The 17,355-nt window shown below is 34.4% G+C and overlaps 1 protein-coding gene across 1 annotated transcript in view; it reads left to right on the forward strand.

Annotated features, from left to right (window-relative positions):
* The window catches only part of Cnksr2 (connector enhancer of kinase suppressor of Ras 2), a 227,289-nt gene that overhangs the window by 154,191 nt on the left and 55,743 nt on the right, over positions 1-17,355 (forward strand). The window contains 2 exon segments of the mRNA XM_032889343.1: positions 7,605-7,615; positions 7,617-7,817. Coding sequence (XP_032745234.1) covers positions 7,605-7,615; positions 7,617-7,817 — 212 coding nt within the window.

The raw sequence follows: 17,355 nt of genomic DNA on the forward strand, positions 1-17,355 counted from the left end.
GTCTGACTTTTGAAGACTTTGCCTGCCATTTTCTTAACCTTTGCCAGCTATGAAAGGACTATTGCTACACAGGTGCTATTTATTATGCTGAAACTTAATGAGTTTGGCATGGAGGGCGGGAACAGGGAATGATAAAACTGGCAAGGAAACAGCTCACTAGTGTTTTAACAGATTGCTACCCATGGAAACTTGTTAGAAGATATATCAGGAAATAGGACTTGTAGTTCTGACTTGACTACCAAGCAGTTGTCCACAGCTAAATTTGGCTCCTTTTTTTTTTTCATAATGAAGCCATTAGGAGCACTTTTTTAGGAGCACTTTGTGCTCTTCCAGAGGACCTGAGTTCTGTTTCCAGCACCAATATAGAATGCTCACTGACACCTGTTTCTCGAATTCCTGGAGATTCAATGCTGTCTTCCCATCTCCATGGGTACCCACACATATGCACATGGCAGACTACAAAGATACAAAAATAAAATTATTTAAATTGTTTCAAATGAAGTGGGTGGGTCAGTGTAATATACTAACTTGGATGGATGGAAAAGACAGGAAAGGGAATAAAACTATGAAAATATAAACTAAGGTGTCATTTGGAGCTTTGGTACAGTGCATGGAGAAAACCCTAGTTGTTTTCCTTTGTTTAGTTTTGGTTTTTAACAAGCTGTTTTAAAAGTACAAAACTTTTGGTACATTTAAGGCACTATTCAGTGTATGGGGATAACACGGGTAAGGAAAATACACCACATCAGACAAGTAGATTTGTCATGACATTTATATTTAATTTCCCTAAAAGGAAGAAAAGTCATACAACTAAATCAAAATATATTGGAACATGTTGGTATTTCACAAAGAACTTAGAGAAGAAATGAACAAGAAATATGTCATGGAAGAAATAGGTGGTTTTCCATAGCGCTGAATGGTACATGTGAATTTAGTGAGATAAGAGAGTAAAGCCAGAGAGGGACAGAGTCCCGGATGAGAGGGTGGAATGCATCTTATGAAAAGAATAAAATCCAGTGCCAATGCTACAAACACATCAGAAAAATTAAGAGCTCTGAATGGAGTTCAAATTAGTAATATGGAAGCCCCAGCGACCTTGGTAGTAGATGTTTTGGTGGAGTAGCAAGGAAAGGAACCATTCAAGAGAGGACATGGAAAATTGTAGGTTGATCATCTAAAATAGCTTTCTGATGGTAACATTTATAACGTGGAACAAGAGAGCAGGGTTACGGCTTGGTAGTTTATAGTGTGAAAAATGATTCTTTAAGGTATCCTCTTGTATGCTTTTAAGGTCAGAGGGAATAAGATGAAACAAAAAACCTGATAATTCGTGATTTCCTTAATATCTGGCATCTTTCCAATCTAGCACTTAACAAAAAAATTATGAATGCTACCTCTGAACTGCCAAGGATAGTCATAAAAAAAGATATGTAAGATCGGATTCCTGGCAGAAGCTAGAGAACCGTTCATGTAGAGTAACAGCAACAATAGAGTGAAGTTAAGTGTTGGATATGCACCAATGGTATCAGGAAACACAACAGACTGAGCAAACAATTCTGTCAAATGGGATACGAGTATTTTTAATATCACCTACCAAAGGCATTCATAAGCAATTATGTGTGCTACTGTTAAAGAAGCACTTACCTCTTTAAATTTATATCAAAACAGTAAATAATTTAGATACATCATTAAAAAGTACTAAATAGATATCTGTAATTTAAATATTAGAAAATTATGGGATTTCGTGGGATTTTGTAGTTAAATGCAATTCACAATTTTTAAAGGCTACTTGCCATTAATTTTGAAATAATATGCAATCCAACCCCAAAAGTAATTCTTAACATTTATTATAATACAGTAAAAAAAATGTGACCCAGCTGCTATAATGATTCAAGTCAGAAAAGTCCAGATGTGCAACAAATATAAATACTCAAATAACAAAACAGTGGTTAGATTATAAGGCATTAGCACAGAAGTATTACAAGGCTCCTAGATAACATTTTAAAGTGAACCTTAGAGGTAACAGATGCCTTAACCTTTCAGAAACTAAATTTTACTCTAAGGAGAAATAGAGAACAAAAAAATTTAAAAGAGCTATAGTTCTTATTTTTCTTGACTGCAGTTTTGGCTGTCAGTTTTTCTCTTGAAATATTACTAACTAAAACCTAAAAAAATTAATGCATCACTATCTAAAGTCAGTACATTTCTACAGTATTTTTAATAGATTTGTAAACATTTATATAATGGTGGATCAAATGTGTTTAATTTTGAACCAACATTTCTATTGAATTCTTAAGCCGTGAGCTTAAAACATATGTAATAAATTACAGTATATATTTAAGTACACTAGAATGCTTACAATACATTCACCAACACAATAGCAAACTATAAAGTTCTTTTACCACTTGAACTTTACTATCTCACAAAACCAAATACGCTTCACTATTTTAGCACAGTGCAACATTTAAAAATAACATTGAGCTGGGGCAGTGATGGCACATGCCTTCAGTCCCAGCAGTTGGCGGTAAGCAGGTGGATCTTTGAGTTCAAGGCCAGCCTCTTCTACCAAGAGTTCCATAACAGCACGGTTACACTGGGAAACCCAGCTGGAAGGAAGGGAGGAAGGAGGAAGGAAGGAAGGAAGGAAGGAAGGAAGGAGAAGGAAGAGAGAAAGAAAGAAAAGAAAAGAAAGAAAGAAAGAAAGAAAGAAAAGAAAAGAAAGAAAGAAAGAAAGAAAGAAAGAAAGAAAAAAGGAAGGAAAAGAAAGAAAAAAGAAAGAAAGGAAGGAAGGAAGGAAGGAAAAGGAAGAAAGAAAGAGGAAAAGAAAGAAAGAAAGAAAGAAAGAAAGAAAGAAAGAAAGAGAGAAAGAAAGAGAGAGAGAAAGAAAGAGAGAGAGAAGGGGAAGAAGAGGTGGTGGTGGTGGTAGTAGTAGTAGTCGTAGTCGTAGTTGGGGTATTCACAAGCAGAATTATTACTTTTATCTAATCCAATGATCTACCTAATTTTTAACTTTGTAAAAAAAATTTCAATGCTAGATTTGTGTTTTCTAATAGTACAATCCTGATTTCTTTTACGCTGATTAAACACTATGACCAAAAGGAACTTGGGTAGGAAATAAATCAGTTTTCTTGTCCTCATCACAGTCTATCTTTAACAGAAGTCAGAGCTGGCTCTCAAGGCAGGATCCTCGAATGGGTCGAAGAACAGGACACTAAAGAAAGCTGCTCATTGGCTTATACAGCATGCTTCCTTACACATCAGAGGACTACCTGCCCAGACGTGGCAGTGGGCTAAACTTTTTCACATCAAAAAACAAAACAAAACAAAAAGACAAACAAACAAACAAAAACAATAGGCCTGCCTACAGGCAAATCTTTTGAAACATTTTCTCAAATAAGATTTCTCTCTTTAGGATGGGAGAGAGCAAGGAAGTTTGAAGTGTGAATTCTTAAGGAAGAACTTTCCATATTTTGAACCAGTAACCTACCTGAACTGAATTCTGGGGCGTATGGGGTCCTGTTGATCTGCCTATCAATCTGACCCTTCTCACCTCCCTGTCAGTTTTGTGTGAGAGATCCACACTTGCTCCCAATTTCTGTGAATGGTTAGCTCTGTCCTCACCTTTATGTAATATTCATTTTTATTTTTTTAAGAATAAGCATTCAAATTGACTGTCTAGAAATCTTAGGCATTCATGGTTCCAGCTGAAGTATTGTTTGTCAGCTGGAGTAAACACTAGTAAAACACTAGTTAAAATGTAGCAAAACTCCAATAGAGTTTTGATATTTTTTTTAAGAAAAGAAAAATAAGATTTCTCTCTCATTTCACCAGGCGTGATGGCACATGCCTTTAGTGCACAGCATTGGCAGAGGCAGACAGATGTTAATCTATGTCCGTTCTAGGCCAGCCTGGTCTACAAATATAGGATAGCCAGGGCTACACAGAGAATCCCTGTCTTGAAAAATAAAACCCAAACAAGCAAAAAGATTTTTTTTTCTTCTCAAATGTGTCTAGGTTTGTGTCAAGTTTACAAAACCCAGCCAACATATCTGATTTTCTCCAAAAGAAAAAATTAAATTTTTTTATGAGCATGTTTCTAAGTCACAGTAATTTTCATTCAACTCTGTGGTAACAATGGAAAGTTAAATGATGACTCCAGAAAAATCAGCATAAAACGTCATATATAATGTTGTTCCTGTATCAGTGACTTAATTCTGTTCAAATCATAGATAATTCCAAAATGCAATGAATAGTCATGTATTTCCATGCAAACTGTGAAATATGTTTCTGTTTGTCTTGTGCAGATACTGGACTCCAGTGCCTTTAAAACCACTTAAACAAGTTTTTAATTATCAAATGATAATTAAATAATTATCAAATGCTTTAATTTTGGTGTGCATGCTAAAGTGGAATTTATATTTAAAACTAAACTCTAAAAGAATTAGTTGTGGGTATTTTGAAAATATAACACTTATAAAATCAGAAATTTGGGGGACTGATTCATAAAGCAATAAAATAGGAATTTTTCAGACTTTTCCTCACATGCTTACCCCAACCTTGGTGGGCAGAATATATTAAATTGCATCATCCCATTCATTCTTTCTGTGAAAAAAGAAAAAAAGAGGAGAGATAAATTACATAAGAATGTTAAAATCATAAATGGTCATTTATAAAGGTAGTTGCACACCTTAGAAAGAAGACATTAAATAATATCACATATTTAATAATTTTATCATACCTAATTTATTCTTAGACTTTAAAACAGTCTGGTAAATTATACAAAATAAAATACATCTGTGCAGATAATTAGAAGTTACAAGTTTGGTATACTTTCCTTAAAAGTAGAATTAAAATCTCCCACGAAACTTTGTAATATTTTGACCAACACATTAAAGAAGACATAAAAGAAAAAGGGTGACTTCTAGGGATGCAGGAAATATGATTCAAGTATATTATCTGCATGTATAAAAATATAATGAAAAATGTTTGCAACTTGTATTGAAATGCCTTGATTTGAATCCTGATATTAGGCATTGACCAGCTGTGTTTCCTTAGGCACATTACTTAACAGTTTCTTGGTACTAAAAGCATTCATTCTCATAACCATACGGATATAATGATCCAATAGTAATCAAACTCTAGGAAGTTCTCTGGTCTACAGACAGTTCCTATTGTGGTGCTTATCATTCCATTGTTTGGATCTAGGGCTTGCATATTTCCAGTTTTCATTAATTCAGAATTTATTGAAATACTAGCTCTTGACAGATGTCATATATTTTTTAAATTTTTGGATTATGGTTTTCATTGGCTATTATGTGCTTCAGGAAATTTAAGTTGAACAAAATAATTGGTTACTTCTCTACCAGAGTGTTATACTTGAAGTCTTTGCCGTGGCTACTGCTTGCTAAATCAAAGTGATGTTCAGTGAGAATAAATAGTCAGAAGGATATTGGACAAAGAAGAGAATACTTGATTCTATAAACCAGACATGCTTAATATATCAAAAACTATGCACAACTAGATTTAAGGCAATGAATCCAAATCGCCATATTGCTGCAGCATGGTAGTATTCAAATGCATGATGGGACCAATTAGAAAACCTTAAGTTCGATTCTGATAGTATAGCATGAAACAGTAGGTTAATGTCCTGATAATAAGGTTAAATGTAAGGGCCCGTCACTTTAGAAGGGACTAGCAAGAGATAGATTCATAGGCATTAGGGACTAAGACTGAATTCAGTTAATAAAAGAAATTGAAAACTGATTTTTTTGTAAAATATTATATGCCTTTATATCCTGGACTCTAATGAGAGCAAACATGGGCTATTCTTTATTATCTATAATAAGTACCGTAAACTAGTACTATCTGGATAGTTCTCTGAGGCAGTTTCACCTTCTGGCTCAAAACACACATTTTCTTCATCCACACATGCCAACCATAACGTTGCATATGAGAGTGTGTTTTGCATACTATAGCTGAAAACCAGTTTACGATAAGCCTACCTGGGGAAGAAAAAAAATGTGATGTGAAAAACTTTGTTCTCTGTGTTTGAGCAAAGCTACACCTATATCTATGCCAGTCTAATATAATTGGGTGGGGGGAATTATGAAGATCCAAATAAGATGAAGAGAGATAGTAGAAGAGGTAAGTGTTCTAGAATTTCAGTGTAGGATGGGTTATTTGAACAATAAGCAAATATAAATGTTCTTCAAATAGCTTATTATGGCTTCAGCAGAAACTTACTCCATCATGAACTAACAGTACAAATAAATGAAGTCAGTTGACTCTTGACCCATTAGTAATAGGTATCTTATATGAATGCCTTCAAAGAAACTCTGGGCCGATAGTTACACAGAGAAAGATGAATATATGTTTGAAATTGAGAGTTAATATTTTGAAAACAAGGTCAGAAGTGTGAAACTGCATAAAAGGATTCATTTCAGTTCAATAAATAAAAACAGTTTTGTTATCAATCCCAATTAATCAGCAATGAAGCTTATTCCTTCATGAAACCTCGTATGATGAAATCTCATAATAAGCAGTGAAGCACATAAGTGTAAAACAAATGTCTAATGAAAACTGGACCAGTGACTCTTAACAACAACCACGTAGAAATGGAGGGGAAGGGTGCTTTGTACTTTCTCTGTTCTGTTTGCTGTTCAGGGTTATTTATTCTCTTACATGGGACTGGGCTACTTTTGAAGTCTCTACCAAAGTAAGTGAAACCTTTCATGCTTTTAACCACGACATGGCTAAGTGGTGAGCCCAGCTCTTGGTGCTGCTTTCACTTTACTTTTCAGGAGAATGCTATAAATTGTAGATGGATAACAAAACCAAAATTGTTCCTATACACTAAACTTCCTTTACGGTATGGTTGACCCGTTTACTTATCATTTCTATCCAGTAAACTGTAAAGCATCCACAGATCACATAGGCAAGAAAGCATAAATGTCTGCTTCATTAGTCTCCTTAGCATGTGTTTTGTGGAGTGATCATTTCCAAAATGTTGGGAAATTCAAGAATATATTCATTTTCCTTTACATGTATGTATTAATTCCATTTCCAAGTTTAGTATCTAATCTTATTATAGTTTTATTAGATAAATGAAGAAAAATCAGGTTTATCACATGCCATCTCTAAGTTATACTTTAGGACTTCTTACAATAGTGACATCCTGGGGACATTTTGTATATTAACTACTAAGAGCTGACTACTAATTTAAGGAAAGAGTCTATGAACTAAGTTCATAGTGTGGGCTTCAACTTCTCCAAGAATGTTATCTAAAATGTTAGAGGCTATTCTTTGCCATCAAGGTTTATGGGAATATTCCTGAGACACTTGCTATAAACTGTAAGGTCCATCTACTCAAATTTAAGCTCAACAGGTGATTTTGATGTTAAAATCTTCAGAGTGAAAACTGGAAGAAATAATCAAAAAATCTGCCTTATTGTCTTGTTCCAAATAATTAAGTTCTACTGTATTGTTACTACATATTTTGTAAGTTAAAAGGTACCAAAATGAAATCTTAGAGCACAATGTGGAAAAGAATGGTACATTTCAAGTATTTGCATACTTATATCAATATATTTCTCTTTTTTATGTAGAAAACTCTCTATTTCCGATACATGAGCAATGAAAATTGTTCAAGAAGAATACATGTTTCAGAGAAAAACAGCAAAAAGGACACAGGGAAGAAGTCAAAAAAGAAGGGTGATAAGAGTACTAGCCCAACTCACTACTCCTTGCTGCCTAGTTTGCAAAATGGACGTTGAGACAAGACATCATGGGCACCAAACCCAGAAACCACACCGTACCATGTAAGTAAACCTCAAAAAGTCTTTTAAAGTAATTTATTTTCTCGGAAGGCAAATTACTTTAGTTCATAAAATCTAGATTTTTTTATAAAAGATTCTAGCACTAGAAATTAGAAACTGAAATAAAATTATTGATTAAAGATTAATTTGTTTTACAGCTCATATGATCAAAATATTCATATTTCATAGGAGCCTCTATTTTATTAAAAGAATTAATAAACACAATATTGACAGAGAACATTAATTTGGTAATTACTCATTTGTATGTTAATACAGCTTGAAAGCTTTTAGAAATCAACATTAGAAACAGAATGTTTAGTATTTCATGACTCTTCCTTAAAAGGAGCATCCAGGGAGCTGGAGAGATGACTCCGTGGTTAAGAGCACTGACTGCTCTTCCAGGGGTCCTGAGTTCAGTTCCCAGCAACCACATGGTGGCTCGCAACCATCTGGGATCCAATGTCCTCTTCTGGTGTGTCTGAAGACAGCTACAGTGTACTCACATAAATAAAATAAATAAATAAATCTTAAAAAAAAATTTTAAAAAAAAGGAGCACCCACTATGTGCTAGTAAAACTGAGCAAACAAAGAACAGCATTGCATTAGGACTGGGGACACAATCCAGTTGGAAGCATGTTTTCTGCACACGTGTGAGGATCAAGGTTACATTCCCAGCATATAAGAAAAGGTTAGGCATAGAGGGCTTGCCTATATTCCTAGTGCCGGGGAAGAAGACATGGGAATACTCAGAACTTACTGATTAGCTAACTCAACTGAATTAGTTCTTCCATATTTACTGAGTGACCTTCTCACAAAAGTAAGGTGAAGGGGCTAAAAAGATATTTCTGGGTCCAAAAGCACTGACAGCTCTTCCAGGGAATGAGGTATAATTTCCTAGTACCCACATGGAGGCTGACGACCTTCTGCAATTCCAGTCCCAGGGCTTTCAATACTCTCTTTTTGCCTCTGCAGGTACCAGGCACATACATGGCACATAAATATAAGTGCCCACAAAACACCATGCACATTAAATGTGTAAATGAATGTTTTAAATTAAGGTAGATGGAGAATGTAGAAGAAGCTATCCAAATTCAACCTTGGTTTTTACTTGTACACTTAAGTGCCTGCCCACACACACACACACACACACACACACACACACACACACACACACACACACAAAATCCATACGCAAAAGCATAGGTAGCATTGTATAGAGGAAATATGCTGAGATTTCCAATTTAATTAAAGTTATATATGGGAGGGTGCAAAAAGTAGCCTTGCACTTCAGGGAAAATAAGAAAAACCTTCATCATGGGTAGTGGCTAAGCCAAGAGTGACAAAATGAATAGTGATACTTTCATGAAAAAGTAAATCCTAATCGTCACAAGAGTTGTGAAACTCCTACAGCAATCAAGATTTTACTGATGAATTTTGAGCTGAAAATGTATGATCGCAATGGCATGCAGTAGCTTTCTAATGAAAGCATATTACTTGAGAGGTCAAAGGCAGGGCCATTAAGTCCATGCCAGATGGATTGTGAAAAACCAGAACACTAGCCATGTGGAAGCTGAAAATCATATTCCCTTGAATTATCAACATGTTTTATACTACTTTGGCTAAATAGTATTTGTTTTTAACAATAGAAATGTAGCTTCCACTTAAGGACATTAAAAACAGACTTTATGATGCTAGAGAGGTGGCGCAGTTACTGAAGTAACTGTACAACCATGGGACCAGAGTTCAGATCCCTAGAAACCACATTAAAAGTCAAGCATGGTGATATACACCTATACGGCCAGCACAAGAGGAGGCATGGGGACAGGAAGACCTCTTGGGCTTGCTGGACAGCTAGTCTAGCCGAATAAATTGATATTTCAGTGAGTGATCTTGCCTCTAAAAATAAGTTGGAGAATGATGAGACACCAAAGTGAACCTCTGGCTTCCACAGATATACGCACATGTACATGCACATGCTCACACTCAAGTGCACACACATGGATGTGCATATACAGGAAAAAGATTACAAGATCTTTAGTTAGTATGTGGAGGAATGGAATTTAATGCTCAAAGTATCAAATCTACCATATTGTTAAAAGATATACCATCTAATTAAACAAGATGTAAAAAAGAACTTTATACTTGAACTGTTTCTCAGAGTCAATGTCTTAAATTGTCATTTCTATTCTCATAAAACTAGATTAGAAAAATGTTTTTCACTATGTCGATTAGAATTTCATTAGCTTCCGTGCCTATCTTATTTCTCCCCGGGTCCATATTGCCATGTCTCTTCCTCTACAAGAGTGTAGAATGTCCCATCAGAACCCATTAAGTAGCTGATAAATCATGATTCTTCCCAGCAACATCTGAAAGCAAGCTAAAAACAGTCTTCTTGGATACCTGTGAATGGGTCCACTTTTTTTATCATCACCATTCAGAAAAGCCATCTAATCAATTAACTTCCTATACAGTCTGCTTCCAATTATAAATAACAGCCTATATAAAGTTCTCAAGATGACAGACAGCCTATTCAAGAGCAGAATTGGTAGTTAGAGATGAAGCTGGAGGGAGAATAAGAGGCCACTTTGATTCCGGGTAGATTAGCTGGCAGGAAGTTTGGATTTAGCATTAGAAGAGTGGCGATCGATCAAACACATACTTATAAACACAGTGTTTCATTATGTTGTACATGTAAAGACTTGTGTATAATAGGAAAAAATGGAGAATGAATGTGGGAATTTTTGAAGTATTGACGAAGGGCAGGCAATAAAAAACAAGTAAAAATGCTAATAATTTTGTGTATTATTACCTAGGTTTAAAATTGTTGCCACTATTCCAAAGAACATTTCTTTGTTGAGGAAGATCAGAAGTCTGGTTGAGTAACTTCATTTCTAGAGGCTCATTTTAAAATGAAAGAAAAATTTTTTTATATTATAGTTTGTTCAAAATACAGGGTCATTATCAATATGTAACTTAATCACTTTCATGATAAAATGATCATCTTCCTGATTCTTGTAAAACATGGGTATTTTTGATACAGTAGGACATAAGGGGAAGATTAAATACTGAGTTTCATAGAACACTATCTCTGCTATAGTACTAATTCTATGGGGTCTAAAGATGTTTGCCTTCTGATTTAGAGAAAATGGGTTAATTTGATAGCAGGGTTACATCAGAATTTTATAGTAATATAATACCTTGTAAGTTGTAGTGAATAACTCCACCAATAAGTAAGTGACTGTAAACACCAATGTTAGTGCCTTTCTTAGTATTTTCGACTTGGAAAGAGATCTTTTCCCCAAGATGAACTTTCTCACACCATACCTTATATACTAGAGTGCAGAAGTTCAGTTCCATCCAGTCCTTGGCTTCTTCTCTGCTTGGTTATCTCATTACAGAGATCCCATTATGCCCACCTCATCAGCTAAACATTTTTTTCTCATTCATAACATTATATTTACTTGTAAGTAAATTAGGTTAATTCTATGTCTGAAAATGCAGAAGTTGTTAGCTGACCTTAGAGAGCACACAAAGAAAGATAGGCAGTGATGTATGTATGTATGTATGTATGTATGTATGTATGTATGTATGTATGAAATCTAAATGTATTAAGAAGCTTTTATGAGGATAAAGAATAGTTTGATTGCTCTGAATCTTACCTTTCAAACATAGGGGAGAAATAATTGTTATTACCTATCAGAAGGGCATTATTTAGTCAGGTAGATCAAGAACCTGCTAGAGTACCTTTTAAGGAAGAAATCAGATTATAAACTTTTGCTTAGTATAATATGCAGATAACAACATGCTTCTTCATTATAGCTGTAATTAATTAACTGATTAATTAATTGAAATCTATATACCAGACTGGGTAAAATCTGGTTATGTATCCATGCACCATGCTGGTACACTTTCTTGATGTAATTTTAAATAGTTTTTTAAACAGATTTTGAGTAGGTGTTAAAAAAAAATCTGTTAACTCCTTTCCTAACATCCCAACATTTCTATAATTTATCGTAACTTTTAAGATGTAAGTATAAACAGTTATTATATTTTTCCTAATAAGTTGATTTATCCATTCTGATAAATTTGTGAGGAAATATTTTATAAAGCTAAAAGGTCAGTGTATAGATGTTAGAAATACTTATTTCATTTTAACAAGCAATTAACCTGAAAAAGACACTACACAAATGGCTTTGTGAGTAGTAATAGTTCATCCCTAGCGTTTGGCTGCTCCTTTCAGTTGCCGGATGAAGCTCCTCTAATGACAATTGGGCTGGGCATTGATGAGTGTAGCAGAATATCATTAGAAATTAGTTTGTTGACTCTATTTGTTCTTTTTTGCCAGTTGTATTTGGATCTATCTGATGTTGGGCTATCCTGCCCTTGGTTCCCCACCATCTAGACTGTGTCAGGCATGGGTTCCCTCTTGTGGGTGTGCCTCAAGTTGGACTATTGTTGGTTGGCCACGCCCATAAGTTCTAGACCACCATTGTTCTAACATATCTTGCAGACAGGACAAATTGTAGGTCAAGGTTTCTGTGAATGGGTTGGTGTCCCAGGAACTGAAATTTGAACGTCAGTGTTTCAACTCCTCATGAGCATTTTAACAATTCTTCAAAACTTTAGCCTAACTTTAGCAGAAAGTTAACAATTCTAGTAGTGTCCACTATGTGTAAATGCAATCTCTAGTCTAAGTGTTATAGAATGTAAAGAAGCTGATAAATATAATATCACTTCTATATCTAAATATTAGCTAGCATTTCCTGATTAGTTATGTAGATTCCATGCCAGAATTGTATAGATTATTGTTAAATCTTTGAAAAGACCCTATGGTGTACATACTGTTAATACTATTTCTGTTTGCAGAACTAAAAGGTATACAGACTGATCTTTTTACATAGAGATAAAACGTATCACAGTTGGGTCTAAAATCTCTGTCTTTAGATAACTAAAGCCAACACCCTTCACAATAGTCACAAATAATTTAAAATACCTTGAGGTGACTCTATCCAAGCAAGTGAAAGATCTGTATGACAAGAACTTCAAGTCTCTGAAGAAAGAAATTGAAGATGATCTCAGAAGATGGAAAGATCTCCCATGCTCATGGATTGGCAGGATTAATATAGTAAAAATGGCCATTTTACCAAAAGTGATCTACAGATTCAATACAATCCCCATCAAAATTCCAATCCAATTCTTCACAGAGATAGAGCCATTCTCAACTCCATCTGGAGTTATTAAAAAAGAACAAAAACAAACAAACAAAAATTCCCCAAACCATAAGAGAACTTCTGGGGGAATTACTATCCCTGACCTTGAGCTGTACTATAGAGCAATTGTAATTAAAAAAATAAAAGTACATGGAGTTGATACTGAAACAGACAGGAAAAGCAGTGTAATAGACCTGAAGACCCAGAATTAAACCCCCGTACCTCTGGTCACCTGATCTAAGAAAGAAGCCAAAATTATCCAGTTGAAAAAAAAAAGACAACTTATTCATTCAGTTTAATTTTCCTGAGACTCCCTGTCTTATCTAAGGTTTGTTCTGAAGTATGCTGTTTAATTTCCAAGTAATTGGATATTTGCCTATTTCCTTTTTGTTATGGATTTCTCGTGTTTTTTGTAAGATCAACAGTGTAAACTTTGTATTATTTCTTTCCTTTTAAAATTAAGGTTTGCTTCACAGTCCAGGATTGGGTCTTACCCTGATGAATGTCCCATGTTTTAAGAAAGAAGCTACAGATCAAGAAAACCTCTTACAAAATTAGTTTTCTTGATCTGGAGATTCTTTTTTTAATAGAAATATGCTTTTAACAAAAACAAAGGATCAAACTCATATATAAATTTTAAGTTTTAAAAATCACCATCTGCAATTCATTCATGGAGAGATATGCCATATTTTTTGGATTTTTTTTCCACACTACATTGTAAAGTGAGACTAAATAATAGTTGGGCAGGATAGATCAAGAGTACTTCTTTTCAAATCTAATTTATTTCCTTGTCTTTTGATCCCAGGTATCAAATCACTTTGTTTCCCCCAATTTTAGGGGAGGGCACAAAAGACTAGCAAGCCTACCCTGATTTCTCTGATACCTGTATGTCAATGGTTTCTGCCAAACAGAAGTATTAAGAACAGTAGCTGACCTAGTTCTGCTTTTTACCTTTTGAAGATTTTCTGCGTCTGTTTCAGTACAAAATACATGTTAATTGTACATATCAGTCAGATACCCCAAAATAGCTGCACCTAATATGGCTGGTTTTAGTTTTTTTCCATATATAGTGGAGCTTGAACAGTTTTTTAAGAACCATCTAGCATTTGCTATTGAAACAGGTGTATATAAATCCTAAATCATAGGTAATTAAATTTATATGGAGACTAATTAGCTGCTATTTACATTCGGTTATAAATGACATTCAAATAAAGTTAATAGTCTATGAAATATTCCGAGAGACTCTGATTAGAATTCCTGATCTTGCATATAAAATTAAACTTAGAAGAGTTTGATGATGTAATAGTAGTCACAGAATAGAAATGGTGACTACAATATGGAGAATTAGAAGTAAAGTGTCCTGGTTCCTTCTAAAAGTGTATTGCTCCACTGGAGCTCTGCATTACATTGCTAATGAAAAATAAATGTTCTACGTGTGTCACATCAGCAGGTATATTGAAATTTGATTGAAGGTACCAGGGACAAAATTTAAAGTGGGAAAATAAGGATAGGGACAGTTCAAGTGAGAGATGAGAGTAGCTTAAGCCTGCACGCTAAAGTAAAAATCGTAAGCAGAGTTGAGCTCTCAATATGTTTTGAAGACAAGTTGCCAAGATGTACTGACAGATTATGAGATGTTGTAACTTAGTTCCCTATACACTCAGGTGCTCAGTAACTATTTCGTTCATGTTTTCAACAGATACTGTGTGAGAAGCTGAGGATTCATTTAGTGACCAAAGCAAATGGTTTCTGCCATAATAAACAGTACTACAGTAGGCAAAAAATACATCATAAGACACTGAACCAAGTAATTTCAATGAATTTTTTAATTAATAAAGAATGGCACTAGTGAAAAAAATTGCATAATGGGGAATGAACTCCAAGAGATTTCTCCAGCATAAAGATAGTACAGATGCAGGCTCTGGTTTGGATCTATGATTTCCTCATTCTTGTATTGGCATGAGGTTTTGAAACTGAAGGTTTTATTTAACACTACTAATAGTTTTGAGACCAAGTGTGCCTACAGTCTCATACCTTAAGTTCCATCTCATTTACAAAACTAAGATGTTAACATGACCCTTCCTGTCATAAGTGTAAATCATCCTTTCTGACCCACAGAGCAATGTAACTTTCTAAATAAATTGATAAAGCATAATTTTAGATACAGGTGTTACTGATTTAAATTATGTCTACCTCATGAAATTATCCCCCTTCCTGTTTTGGAAAACCCTTTCTTTCCACATAACAGTGAACTTGTATCTTGTGTCAGAATGCAATCAAAGATGAGTGCTTTGTGTCATTTTCTGACATTTGTCGCAGTTTTCTTCTTCTTTAAATAAAATGCTTACTTTCAAGGCAGTGGTTTGTGGTAGTTAAAAGCACAGAGCTGACAGACATAGGATTAAATCTGACTCTGCCCTTCCTCTTGTGATCCTAAATAAGCAGTCTACCCATTCTATGTCTCCATTTTTTCTTCCTTACTACATGGTCAATCATAGCCCCTTTACAGTTGGTTGTTGTTGGTTTAGTTTGGGTTTGATAAGAATGAAAATTGCTAACTTACAGAAAGTTTCCAATACAGTACCTAACACAGAATAATGGCTCAGTAAATAATTATTATGATCACAGTATGATGATTTCTATTTTCCAAGGGGAATAAGTCTTGTTAGTATGCATTAATCACTCCTCCATGCTTTACAACTGTAACACATAAAAAGAAGATTTACGTATGATAAGATATTGCATAAGATGCAGTCACGTTCTTTCCTATGTAAGCTAGGAAACAGGTCATTTTTCTTATGAATCATTTGCTTTGCCTAATCTAAGTACTTTAAATGGCATGTAGACTTAGCTCAACTGTCATTTTATTCTTAGCTGACTCCTCATTGATAATGTTTTCAAAGCCCAGATTTTGAGTCAAGATAAATGCATCTTTATTAAGTAAAATCTCTAGATTCCTGAACAGCCACGAACCTTACCCTGCTGAACTGAAACATCTAGTGCTAATTCAGTGCCAAATCTTTTACTCCCTCTAATTCCACTCTTTTATTTCATGTATTACATCAGTGATAATATCACCACCCGCAACAGACCAGTTAAATTCTGTGCAATTTCTTATAGGTTTTTGATGTAATACTTAGTGCTTTTAGCTCATACTCCATTTACTCATATTTATACTCTTTTACTGCCAAAATATAATAATTGGTAAGGAAGAAAGTGTTTTACTTTCTAAAATATTTAAGACTTCGAATAATTTTGTTTATTTGTTTATTTGAAAAATTGAATAGTAGAAGTAGCTGCCATTTATCCCAAGTACTTCAAATTGCCAAGCACCTTCTTTTATGTCGACGAAGGATGGTATTGGCTTGACTAGTCACTGAAGTAATCTTAGAACTTGTGGAAAATTACAGTGAAAGAAAGTTGCTATATTGCAACAAGAGAGTATTTTGATTGCAAATTTTTCCATAAGTGCAGTAATTTGCAACTTGAGAAGAATTTAATAGTAGCTGAGCTTTCAAAATGCAATACAGAAACTGTCATTTTCTTCTACAATTAAAATAAGTGCTTCTGAAATTTTCAGGATAAGAATGACCCAAATTACCACCACCCCCCCACTCCTTCATCCCAAAGACGGGAGAATGGAGTTTGAAGAGAACATCTGTGGGCAAATGAAAAACAAATGGTCTTTTCAGGCAAATTCTGAAAGGGGATCTTTTATAGCCAAACAGAATCCTATTGCATGCATCACCATGGTTAAGAAGAGGATCAACAGTACTTCATAATGGCTTTTTATTTTAGCACATTCTATTTTTTGGACAGAATTACAATTTAAACACATCTATTCATAATTCATCATATAATTATTTGCATAAATATCTTTTGACACAGCTTTAATGTACTTTGGTCAGCCACATCTTGAATCTAAACTGTTAAATTCATGAAGACATTCTCAGTGCAACTAATGTTAAAGAAGACTTATGTCCCCAGAGGAATGGTCTACTAAAGGACATACATTTCAGGCATATGCTGCACACATAAATTACTGAACACATGAGAATTGGTGTGTTATCTACCCACCACCCAACAATGTGTACATTAAAATAATTAACTAGTTAAGATTGTATTATGGGCTTTTGCTAATATTTTGCTCAGTTGTTATTCACTACAGCCAGTAAGTCAGTTTCTATATTAGGCCCATAATGGTAGTAGGCAGAGGACAAAACAGTGTATAAAACAGATTCTTTTCTTCTTTATTAGAAGAATTAGTTCATATTTGGAAGGGAGTCTATGGAATAAACAAGAAATATAAATATATTCATGTTAAATGCAAA

This window comes from Rattus rattus, chromosome X (assembly GCF_011064425.1).
Source record: "Rattus rattus isolate New Zealand chromosome X, Rrattus_CSIRO_v1, whole genome shotgun sequence".
NCBI classification, from domain to species: Eukaryota; Metazoa; Chordata; class Mammalia; order Rodentia; family Muridae; genus Rattus; species Rattus rattus.